Source organism: Carlito syrichta, unplaced genomic scaffold (assembly GCF_000164805.1).
Source record: "Carlito syrichta isolate Samal-C Ts95f unplaced genomic scaffold, Tarsius_syrichta-2.0.1 Scaffold103472, whole genome shotgun sequence".
In the NCBI taxonomy this organism is placed as follows: domain Eukaryota; kingdom Metazoa; phylum Chordata; class Mammalia; order Primates; family Tarsiidae; genus Carlito; species Carlito syrichta.
Window position 1 is genome coordinate 236,200 of NW_007047568.1, and position 12,854 is coordinate 249,053.

Genomic DNA, 12,854 nt, shown 5'->3' on the forward strand with positions numbered 1-12,854 from the left:
CACCAAGTTGCCCAGGCTGGTCTCGAACCTGCAGGCTCAAGCAATCCACTCACCTCGGCCTCCCAAAGTGCTGGGATTACAGACTGAGCCACCAAACCCAGCTGTGAATTATTTTTATAATAAAGAAAACAAACCTTTAAAAATATAGTTCTTGGCTGGGTGTAGTGGCTCACACCTTAGTCCCAGCACTTTGGGAGGCTGAGGCAGGAGGATTTCTTGAGCCCAGGAGTTGGGCTGCGGTGAACTATGATCTTGCCACTGTACTGCAACCTGGGCAACAGAGCGAGAACCTCTTAAAAAAACAAGATTTTGGTTTTTTTGAGTTGGCATCTCACTCTGTCATCCAGGTTGGAGTGCAGTGGCACGCTCAAAGCCACCACAACCTTGGCCTGCTGGGCTCAAGTGATCCTTCTGCTTCAGCCTTCCAAGTAGCTGGAACCACAGGTGTGCACCACCACACCTGGCTAAATTTTTGATTTATTGTAGAGACGGGGTCTTGCCAAGTTGCCCAGGCTGGTCTTGAACCCTTGGGCTCAGGTAATCCTCTTGCCCTTGCTTCTCAAAGTGCTGGGATTACAGGTGTGAGCCACCGTGCCTGGCTCAAAAAAAAAAAAAGTGTTAAAAGCATAAATTGAGCTGGGCGCAGTGGCTAATGCCTGTAATCCCAGAACTTTGGGAGGCAGAGGCAAGAGGATTGCCTGCACTCTAGCCTGGGCGACAGAGTGAGATTTCCAAACAAACAAACATATTGCTTAGAGTTTATGAAGACTACAGCCTGGAAGTTGTGAGGAGTGAATGTCAGGGGTGTGCTCTGGCTTTGGGCTCACATCTGCTTTGACTGCTTTCTCTGTTACTCAGTCAACATGAATAATGACACTGTGTGTGGTTCCCTGTTCTCCACAGTGGCCTCTTTACTAAAGGGAAGGCAAGGCATTTACACAGAGAACGAGAGACGTATGGGAGCCATGATCAAGACCCGATTTTTCAAAATAATGCTGGTTTTAATTATTTGGTAACATTTTCATTTTTTTTATTGCCATTGGGAGGGGATATGTAAACAACTTGCCATTTTGCTTTTCCAAGAGTGCCCGAAAATTGCAAAGTCTTTGAGATTGTGCTAGGTGCCCTTTGAGGAAATGCAGAGAACAAGGGAGTAGGTCCAAAATTCATGAATTTCTGGAAGGATATTCGAAACTACTCAAATCATGAATAAAGGTCTTAGAACAAAAACTCCCAAATTTAGATGTTAAATGTCCTAAGCACGTACATCAGTATTTAGCCTCATTGCTGGGGTGAACCAAAGTAAAATGGTTGGTCACGCTTTTTAAACTCACCCATCTGTCTCACTTTTTTTTTTTTTTTTTCTGAGTTGGAGTCTCACTGTGTCGCCCTGACTGGAGTGCAGTGCCCACTCCCAGCCACCGCAGCCTCGACCTGCTGGGCTCTGGCGATACTTCCGCCTTAGCCTTCCGAGTAGCCGGAATTACAGGCGCGCGCTACCACGCCCGGCTAATTTTTTTTTTTTTAATTTTATTGTAGAGATGAGGTCTCGCCTGCCCAGGCGGGTCTCGAACCCGTGGGCTCAGGCAGTCCACTCACCCCAGCTTCCCAAAGGCGCGGGATTACAGGCTGAGCCACCAAGCCCGGCTTGTTTTGTTTTTCAATGTCAGTTGTTTGCTTGTCTGTTTGTTTATTTATTTGGAGTCTCACTCTGTTGCCCAGGCTGGAGTGCAATGGCATGGTCATGGCCACCGCAACCTTGACCTGCTAGGCTTGGCGATCCTTCCGCCTCAGCCTTCCAAGTAGCCGGAACTACAGGCGCGCGCTACCACACCCGGCTAGTTTTTTGATTTATTGTAGAGATGAGGTCTCACTGCCCAGGCGGGTCTTGAACCCGCGGGCTCAGGCAATCCACTCACCTCAGTCTCCCAAAGGCGCGGGATTACAGGCTGAGCCACTGAGCCCGGCTCTGTCTCACTCTTGACACCAGAATTTCTGCATCTGACAGAGAGGCAAGGGCACATGTTTGCTGTGAAGACTCATTGCTCAGTCAAGAAGGGTAGAGAACAGGCTGAGCAGTTTTTTTCTCCTCGGTTTCCCTATCCTTGGCATCCTGCCCAAACATTTCGGGTGGATGCTTTGAAACTAGACCTGTGACAATGCAAAAACGACTGGGATCAGGACATATTGCCCTGTGGTTAATCAGTGCTTTGCAGGACAGGGCAAGCTCTTGTGGTGCTAATAATTCAGCTGGTATGAGGAGGATTCTTTGGACACTCTTCTAGTAGAGATGTAAATTATCTTCCACTAAAAATGTACAGAGGACAGAGGACCCAACTAGAATAACATTCTTCAATCCCAACATAAAATGTCAAGATAAGATTTGTTTGGTCTCCATCAAAACTTTCGGTTGCTCCTCAAACAAATAATTAATTGTGAGGTATTTGCTACAGTGCTAGAACCTCTCACCCTGATGTGGTGTTGAGGAAGGATTTGCTGATCTCTGCTTTAGACTGAGAGAAGGAGTTATATTTTTAAAATTAAATTCTTGGTGTACTGGGTCCTTGTAATTTCTTACTGCTGAAGTGGTCATCTTTCCAGAGAGTTAGTACGTTGAGGCCTTGGGAGAAATTGTTCCCTGACCCCAGCATTTATAAACCTATTTTATTGCATGTTCTCTTTACCTATGACCATTTTCTTTCTAACAGTTGGTTGTCAAATATCATCAATGAAAGCCTTTTATTCTATCTTGAGATGCAAACGGATATCAATGGAGGCTCTTTGAAACGTGTCAGAACTGCAGCCAAGACCACATGGTTTATTATGGTAGGTGAATCTCGATTTTAAATAAGTGAATAAATAAATTTTAGAAATGGAGTCTTGCTGTGTCACCCAGTCTGGAGTGCAGTGGCACAGTCATGGCCCACTACAGCTTGACCCTGGGCTCAGTGATCCTCCCACCTCAGCCTCCTGAGTAGCTGGGACTACAGGTGTATGCCACCACGCCTGGCTGTGATCTAGATTTTAAATTTTCTGTTGAAAAAAAAAATCAGAAGAAAAAACCACTCAGAAGTACGATGTATTGTTATTTAAATACAGAGTGAATTGAATAGGTTCCTGGCCTTGGTGTATTAGCTAGCTAGTTTTGTTCATTGTTGGGATCATTATTAAATGCTACAACCTTGATCAATCAGTTTGGCACAGTGTGTCAAGCCTTTCCAGCAATATCACAATATCAGAGTCTTTATCTTGAAGGGCTATTTCAGACCTTAAAAAGTCACAGAGATGAAGACATTCCTGGTCACATTATCCATAATTGTGAAGCATTTTAGGCAACCCAAATTTTAAAAAAATTATAAAGCCAGAAATGGTTAAGTAAATTATGGTCTTTCATCCTTATCGAATGTTACCCAGATGTTAAAAATGACAATTATGAAATCTCTAGCATTAAGTGGAAAATGTGGAATATACAACTATGCCAATTACAACTACATGGAAACATATGGATATAAAACATTGAATGGAAATTCAGGAAGTGATGATATGGTGGAAGAACCATGGGTGGTCTTTTCTCCTGTTTCCATTATATGACATCTATCTAAGAAATGCACAGAATCAACGTTCATGTTACTTCGAATTGAGGACAATCTTGTTCACAGGGACTTGTAAATAAGACCAGATATAGCCCACTTGGTCCCTGGGTTTTTGTTTGGAGCTTTGCTCGGTTCCTTCGTTAACTTTACGTACACTTACCACATGCTAGAGGAGGAGTGTTTCCCAGGCTCATCTTTAGTGTCAAAAAACTTTTAAAAATCAAATGTTGCCCTGACAGCAAAAAGTGGAGAGAGAACAACGGGAGAACACAGCCCCTTTGGCAGTGATGAGGGCATGACTGTTCAGTCACTTGCGTTAGAGCATAGCCTCCCCTTTTCCTCTCCCACTCCCCCCCCTTTTCTTCTCCTCCCCTTTGCCCTCCCCCTTTCTCCTTCTCTCTCCTCCCTCTTGTCCTGTCTCTTCCCCTCTCTTATCCAGCTTCTCTGCCTCCCCTCCCCTCTGCTCTCCATACCTCCTCTATTTTCAGGCACCCTTGAAGGTACAGCACCTCCTAGCGTTACTAGTCTTGCCCCAAACCATGCAGCCAACCAACCAACCAACCCACTGACCAGCCAACCAACTCACCCACCCACCCAACAATTCATCAACTAACAGCCTACCTACCGGTTAACACACCAACCCATCCCAACCAACCCACCAGTTGGCCAACCCACAAACCCACCAACCAACCAACCAACCAACAACCAACCAACCAACCTACACACCAACCAGTCACTTCCAAGTGAGGCCTGCCCTGTGGGCATCCTGAGTGGAGCAGATCACTCTGTGACAGCTGAATGCCCTGACTCCTGCTATACTGTACCGACTGCCATGTGGTTTTTGTCCTTCCAGGGGATACTGAATCCAGCTCAAGGATTTCTCTTGTCTCTGGCCTTCTATGGCTGGACAGGATGCAGCCTGGATTTTCAGTCTTCCAGGAAGGAGATCCAGTGGGAATCGTTGACAACCTCAGCTGCTGAGGGGGTTCACCCATCTCCTGTGGGCTCCCGTGTACCCCATGAAAACCCTGCTTCCAGGAAGGTGTTGCGAGTCGGTGGGCAGACCTCTGATGAAGCCCTGAGCATGCTGTCTGAAGGTAACACCCTGTGTGCCAGGGCAGGCGACCTTTGGGGCCCCAGAGCTCCCCTTGGAAATCTTTGATCAAACAATCAGGTGACCTGGTGTGGAGGAGGCATCCATGATGTGAACAGTGAACTTCAGGGTACAAATGGAAAGTTCCAGTAGCTGCTATTGGCTTTACTCTTGCATTTCATCATCCACCTCTCCTTTTTATAGTTCTGTGGTGCCTTTTGTTTAGTTATTGAGCTCTGTAGCCTTGTATGAATTATAACTGGCTCCCACTTAGGCTGGATGATAGTTTGAATATATGATAAATTGTCACTTCCTATTTATTTATTTATTTGAGACAGGGTTTTGCTCTGTCACTAAGCTGGAGTGCAATGGTGCAATCACAGCTCATTGCAGCCTCATATTCCTGTCCTCAAGTGATCTCCCCACCTCAGTCTCTCAAATAGCTAGGACTGCAGGCACCACCACACTTGGCTAATTATTCATTCTTTTGTAGAAACGGGATCTCTCTATGTTGCCCAGTCTGATCTCAAACTCCTGGCCTCAAGAGATTCTCCCACCTCCACCTCCCAAAGTACCGGGATTACAGGCATGAACCACCACACCCAGTCTACATTGTCAATTTAAACCTCTTGATACACTTACTGTTGAGGCAAGGAATGTTATGACATGACCTCTTTATAGGTGCAGTTTAATTTGTCCAGCTCACTTAGGCGTTTAAAAGGAAAAGCCAATCAGCTAGTGCTGGCTCTTCTACTCACCACATTAGGATTCTGCTGAGCACAACTTGAAGAGCACAGCACTAGAGTCTTTACAAGAAAATAACAGATTAACTGGGCACAGTGGCTCATGCCCGTAATCCCAGCATTTTGGAAGGCAGAGGTGAGGGGATTGTCTTAGCCCAGGTGTTCGAGACCAGCCTGGGCAACTTGGTGAGACCTCAGCTCTACAATAAATCAAAAAACTAGCTGGCATGGTGGTGCACACCTGTAGTTCTAGCTACTTGGAAGGCTGAGGCAGAAGGATAGCCTGAACCAGCAGGTGTAGGCTGTGGTAGCCATGAGTTTGCCACTGCTCTCCAGCCTGGGTGACAGAGTGAGACTCTGACTAAAAAATGAAAGAAAGAGAGAGAAAAAAAGAGATTCAAATTTCCCCCCAAAGTTAACATGAAAATCTGTGATAAAAATTATGCATGCTTGAATGTTCTAGCTATCAAATATTAACCACAGACACATTAACTTGGCCTCCAGGGTAGCTCACTTGTGTGGAGCTCAGAATCCCTTTCTCCTGATCTTCTTGTTTCAGTGAAGACAGTCCTGAGGTGCAAAGGTGAACCCCTTAAGAGCCATCACATTTTCATCTCCTTTGTCATTTAAAACTAGATTTTTTTTTGGCATGGCACAACCAAATCAAAACACAGAAAAAATTAGATGTTTAAGTTGATACTTGAGTTTTTGGTTTCAGAGTTTTGTGTTGACTAAAGCATTCTTGTAGTTCTGATTGCTTACAACATTTATTTTTTATAAAATTCAAATTGCAACTTATGAAATAAATTCTTGCTAATACACTCCTCTCCTTTGTCTTAGGGTTTCTTGTAAGGTTTTGTTTTAGCACAAAAATATCTTTGGGCTAGGAGAAAAAGTTTGAATATCTCCATTGTCAGCCAGGCATGGTGGCTTATGCCTGTAGTACCAGTGCTTTGGGAGGCCAAGGTGAGAGGATCGCTTAAGCCCAGGAGTTCAGGACCAGCCTGAGCAGCATAGTGAAGTTCTTGTCTATAATAATAATAAGAAGAAGAAGAAGAAGAAGAAGCTGTCAGGTGTGGTGTTTTGCACCTATAGTCCCAACTAGTCAGGAGACTGAGGCAGGAGGATCACTTGAGGCTAGGAGTTCAAGACCAGTCTGGGCAACATAGCTAAACACTGTCTCTAAAAGTAATAACAATAATTAGCCAGGCATGGTGGTGTGTGCCTGTAGTACCAGATACTTGAGAGACTGAGGTGGGAGGATCACTTGAGAGACTGAGGTGGGAGGATCTCTTGAGCCCAAGAGTTCAAGGCTACAGTGAACTATGATGGCACCACTGCACTTTAGTTTGGGCAACAGAGTGAGAGCCTCTCTCAAGAAAGAAAAGAAAAGAAAAGAAAGAGGGAGGGAGGGAAAGAAAAAGGAAAGAAAGAAAGAGAAAGAAAGAAAGAAAGAGGGAGTGGGGAGGGAAAGAAAAAGAAAATCACCATTTGACATGCATTGAGTTTTAACTGAACTGACAATTTGTAATGAACAAGCAAATTGGCCCTTAAGAGGAGGTGTTTTGGCTGGGCTTGGTGGCTCAACCTGTCATCCCAGCACTTTGGGAGGCCGAGGTGAGTGGATTGCCTGAGCCTGCGGGTTCGAGACCCGCCTGGGCAACTTGACAAGACCTCATCTCTACAATAAATCAAAAAATCAGCCGGACGTGGTAGCACGCACCTGTAGTTCCAGCTACGCGGAAGGCCGAGGCGGAAGGATCGCCGGAGCCCAGCAGGTCGAGGCTGCGGTGGTTGCGAGCAGCCATTGCACTCTAGTCTGGGCGACAGAGTGAGACTCCAACTCCAAAAAAAAAAAAAGAGGAGGTGTTTGGCAGCTCTAATTTTATGATAACCTGCTGGATGTATAAGAAGAAGGCAGAGAGAATCTGAGAGTTAGAATGTTTAAAAACACCCAGGGACATGAATGGGCCATTGGGATTGGAGAGAAATGGAACTGGATTCTCTGTTGAAACCCTCACCCACCTACTCTTCTTTAGAGCAGGCAACTCAGCCTCAGCACTGTTAGCACTCAGAGCTGAGTTATTCTTTGTCCTGAGGGCCGTTCTGTGTATTGGAAGATGTTTAGCAGCATTCCCAGTATTGGCCAACCAGATGCCAGTAGCACCACCTCCAGTTGTGACAACCCAAACTGTTTCCAGACATTGACAAATGTCCCCAGGAAGCCTACAGTGGCCCCCAGTTCAGAACTCATGTCTCAGAGTAATTAAGCTTTCTAAAAGCTGGGCTCTAAAAATGTGATTTTCCCCAGATGTTGTCTGAGGACACACAAACCACACACAAAACCAAAGACAAACCCCACATGGTCTAGACCATTTTGGGTTGTACCAAAATAATGTTGGAATTTGGAGTAGAAAAAATCGGCAGAACACTGTTTGGAAATGGCTTTGAGTTCCATTTTCTTTTCCATTCCTACTATTGAAGGAGGGTTCATTTTCAGGTGACAAACTTGGTTTGTTCTGAAGGCCAAACACTATGGTGATGAATTGCTGGATGGATTCCATGAGACAGTACTGTCTGGCTGAAGTTGGGAGCCACAAAGGGAAGCAGAAGTAGTTCTGGCTAAAAAGGACGGAAAGACCATGTATTTACAGACTTTCTGTCTGGTGCATTCATAGTGCGCAGAAGATGAGGCACCCACCAACTGGAATCGCCATTAGCATGAAGAATTACTGATACTACCTCAGGGATGAGCCAAGAAATGTTATCTTGAATTATTTGACTTTGTTCGAATTCCCATCCTGGTGTATTAAAGTGACCGAGCCTATCTTTGATGGTCAAATAAAGCACTAGAAATAACAAGAACCCCCCTGCACCTCACCCCCATCACCACCAGCAAACAAAATCAATCAGCATGTCCTTTATTGTCCTTTATTATAGAGAAATAATACATAAAAAACAGCAAGCTGTTGCATAATCCTGTGCTTAAAGGATGGGTGTTCTCACACTGAGATTTTATTTTTATTTATTTATTTATTTATTGAGTCAGGGTCTATTATTAGAATAGAATAAGTTATTAAAAATTATAATACTGACTTTGGTCAGTATGTTACCCAGGCTGGAGTGTAGTAGGACGCTCACAGCCACTGCAGCCTCAACCTGCTGGGTTCAGGTGATCCTTCTACTTTAGCTTTCCAAGTAACTGGAACTACAGGTGTGCACCACCATGCCTGGCTAATTTATTTAATTTATTGTAGAGACAAGGTCTCGTCATGTTGCCCAGGCTGGTCTCAAACCCATGGGCTCAGGCAATCCTCTTGCCTCAGCCTCCCAAAGTGCTGGGATTACAGACGTGAGCCACCTTTCCTGGCCACACTGAGGTTTTAGAAAAAACAGATAGGGCTGGCATAGTGGTTCATGCCTGTAATCCCGGCATTTTGGAGGGGTGAGATGGGAGGATCGCTTCAACCCAGAAGTTCAAGGCCAGCCCAGGCAGCATAGTGAGACCTTGGCTCTAAAAAAATAAAAAAAAAATTAGGGCCGGGCTCTCAACAAAGTTAGCCTAGGTACCTAATTAACACAATCGGCTATATAGTCCAGCATGTATTTAGCAGGCTATACTGACACCTGGTGGAGAGAAATAATACATAAAAACCCGCAGATGTGCTTTGTTGAAGTTCGTAACTTGAAGGTTTGTATGTAGGGAACTTACTGCATAGTCACAAGGTTGTGGAACTGCCACCATCTAAATCCAGGACATGTTCATCGATGTCCTGTGCTCTACTCCCTTTAGCAGTCACTCCCCTTCTCCCCTCCCCCAGTTCTGGCAACTACGAGTTTACTTCTTATCTCTATGGATTTGCTGCTTTAGACCTTTCATAGAAATGGCATCATAGGATATTTGTTTTTTAGTGTCTGTTTTGTTTGTTTGTTTGTTTGTTACTTAGCATAGTGTTCAAGATTCACCCATGTTGTAGCAAGTGTCAGAACTTCATTCTGTGTGTGGCTGAGTAATATTCCATTATATGGATAGACCCATTTTACGTTCTTTTACTAACTACTGATGACTGCCCAAAACTACACCAGGCCCTGTCCTAGGAGCAGTGTGGGGGGTAGGCACTGGAGATGGCATAAGTCTGGCCCTCAGAATCCCACAGTCTTTGGGAGAAAATGTTTTAATTTTTAATAAGTTTTATATTCTAATAATAGAATAATCAGTGGAAATGACAGTTTGTGAAAACCTTGGAGAAAAAAGAAAGCACATGGGAAAGCCTTTTGAGAAAAACACAAAATAGCATAAGTATTTTTTATTGTGGAAATAATTTCTATTAAAATGGCAGCTGTCAACTGAGAACCTATCATGACATATCGTTAGCTAACATTCGTTGGGTCAGGCCTTTGGGGGAGTGTTGTTAAGTTTACAAAATTAACAACAAACATCTCCTGCAAAATTATAAAGTGGCGAGGAGTGGTGGTGCATGCCTATAATCCCAGCTACTTGGGAGGCTGAGGCAGGAAGATTGCTTGAGCCCCAGAATTTGAGGCTGAGTGAGCTATGATCGCTCCACTGACTCCAGCCTGGGCAACAGAGCGAGACCCTACATAAACAAACAAAACAGTATAAAATGGAGGTGCTGCTGAGGTGGCAGTTAGGGTCTTAAGTTTGCATCTAGTCACCCTTGGAATATCTTAAAATTGTGCACAATGTGCAGTTGTCACCATTTTGTATGGTAACCCTGTGCAGGAATTTACATACATTAATGTAAAAAGAATTCAGAGAACTTTTATTGAGAAAGTAATTTATTTCAGTGTTTTGCTGCTTAGGATACTTTAGTACATTTATGAAGATTTCCACATCTGAATTTTGGCTGTCATCACCACTGTATTGTCTGGGGACAATTTTAGAACCCCTTCTAATTCTTCCCTGGTCAGTATGTCTCTGGTGCTACTTGCCTGTCACCTGAGAAGGTCAGTGATGGAGGACGCTTGAATATCATTCAGATGTTTTTCCCAGGAGCACAGGGTCCTCTGTGCTACTGGCATAAAGTCAAGATCTTTGTGTCCAGTTTCATACAAGTTACCTGAATTGGAATTTGTTTTGTCAGGATCTCACTCTGTTGCCTAGGCTGGAATGCAATGCTACAATCATGGCTTACCACAGCCTCAACCTCCTGGGCTCAGAATATCCTTCTGCCTCCGCCTCCCAAGTAGCTGGGACTACAGGTGCATGCACCACACCCAGCTAACTTTTTTTTTTTTGGTGAGAAGGCAGGATTTATCGAGAGGACATAAAAGTTCCCACAGTGGGAGAGGACCTGAAGGGTTTGCCCTAACTAACTTTTTTATTTTGGTAGAGACAAGGTCTCACTATGTTGCCCAGGCTGGTCTCAAACTCCTGGACTTGAGCAATCCTCTTGCTTTGACCTCTCAAGTGTTTAGATTACAGGTGTGAGCCACTGCACATGGCCTGAATTTGATCTTAAACAAATATTCCTTGAGCATCTGCATAATTCCCTTGCCAGAACTGGTTTCCTATGAACTTAAACCTGATCATTAGTCCTTCAGCAGGTACAATGAATTGTAGGAGACTCACACTTAGCCATGGGCTGAGGTAGGCTTTCTCTGGTGTCAACTGTGGACTTGCTCATCACACCCTTAAGATTCTACCACCTTGGATTTCACTGTGAGGCCCATAGTCTCACACTGAGCGTTAGTAGGTATCTGATATGGTCTCTGCACTTACCAGGTATGTCACAGGGTTTTGTTTATTTAGATGCAGAGGGTCCATGTGCTGCTTTGTTACATGGTATATTGCATGATGGTGAGGTCTGGTCTTCTATTGAACCCATCATCCAAATAGTGAGCATGGTACCCAATGGGTAGTTTTTCAACACTTGCCCCCTCCCCTCCTTGAGGAGTCCCCAGTATCTGTTGTTCCATCTTTATGTCTGACTTCACACAGGTTCACTGAATTTGATCTTAAACAAATATTCACAGAGCATCTGCTATATGTCAGCACCATTTTAGCCTGGATTGGGGAGTGTCTCTGAAAAGTATAATTTCTGAAATGCACAAACTCATAAGGACAGTACTATTTTTTGTTTGTTAAAAATATGTGAAGTGTTAAAGGAACACAGAAAATGCAGGACTGCGTTGGTTTGGGGAGCATTGGTGAGAGATTCTGGAGGAGTCGATGTGCAGGCTGGGTCTTGTAGGACAGGGCAGCTCGGGAGAGGAGGAGAAAGACCATCCAGGTGAGAAAGCAAATGTGTGGAGACACCAAGCAGGACATCTGCGTCTTGTTTGGGGATGGCTGCAGCAGGCGTGGTGTGGAAGGTTGGGGGAGCAGGAGAGGCCAGTTGGGACCAGATGATGAAGGGTTTGTGCAGATTCTGCTAAGGAGTTTGGACTTTGTCCAGTGGCCAAAGAAAGGCAACTTAAGGATTTTAAGTAAGAAGAGACACTGTGATTTGCTTGTAGGGCAAGCTGAATGCATGTGTGTGGGAGAATTGACTTCATGCATCGAGTTTTGTGGTTGTGGCTGCAGTTTACATTGGTGGGAGGTGTGTGTGGCTCGGGTGAGGGACATGGAAAGTGGCTGGAGGGAGCCCCATTGTGCTTCCTCAGTAGGCTCTGGTCATCACGACCATGTGTTTGGATCTGGGAGAAACCTGAAGGAAGTCATGATTAGATGAGGATTGTGCACCTGCAGCCACATTTTGCTCCTGATATGTGCTGGCACCCAGCTCCCTGACTGAGCGAGCTCTCAGGAGAACACCTATAGTGCCTTGGGGTTTCCCAGGATTGCTTCTTGGAGGAGCCCAGGGGGGCGTGACCTGGAGGAGGGGTTGAGCCTGACAGGAGGGATGTGGCTACCAAGGGAGGGGTGTGTCTGGTGGAGTCCTGGTGGGAGGAGCTTTGAAGAGTGCAGGCCTCTCCTGGGAGATAGGAATGTGTCTGTAGACAAGCTGAATCACAAGACGTAAGGATCATAGTGGGGAGTAGCCCAGGTGAGTGAGGCTGAGGCTTAGAGCTTTTCAGGGAGTTGAGGGGGGCATGGCTAGGTGCTGTGTCCCCAGACAGGAGTGGCTTGACCCATTCAGAGCCCAGGAACATTGCCATCCTTCTTCCATACTGCCTTTTATCTTCCACAATTCCTTGTTTCTCCTCTTCATTCACTGTGTGACTCACAATCCTCCCTGCTCTCCCATAATTCCCTGTATCTCCCACAATACCCTGTATTTCCCATGATTCTGTATCTCTCTCACAACTTCATGTCGCTCCCATAATTCAGCATTGTCTCCCACAATTATCTTCCATAATTCACTTTCTTCCACAATACCATATTCCTCTCACAATTTTTTTCTGCCATAATCCACCATTCTAGTTTTTTTTATTTGAAAATCTTTTTTTTTTTTTTTTTTT

At 44.9% G+C, this 12,854-nt stretch overlaps 1 protein-coding gene across 1 annotated transcript in view; it reads left to right on the forward strand.

Annotated features, from left to right (window-relative positions):
* GPR143 (G protein-coupled receptor 143) overlaps window positions 1-12,854 on the forward strand; it is a 46,938-nt gene that overhangs the window by 27,317 nt on the left and 6,767 nt on the right. The window contains exons 6-8 of the mRNA XM_008065604.1: window positions 904-1,012; window positions 2,709-2,826; window positions 4,447-4,690. Of these exons, the coding sequence (XP_008063795.1) occupies window positions 904-1,012; window positions 2,709-2,826; window positions 4,447-4,690 (471 nt within the window). The remainder of the gene's footprint in view (window positions 1-903; window positions 1,013-2,708; window positions 2,827-4,446; window positions 4,691-12,854) is intronic.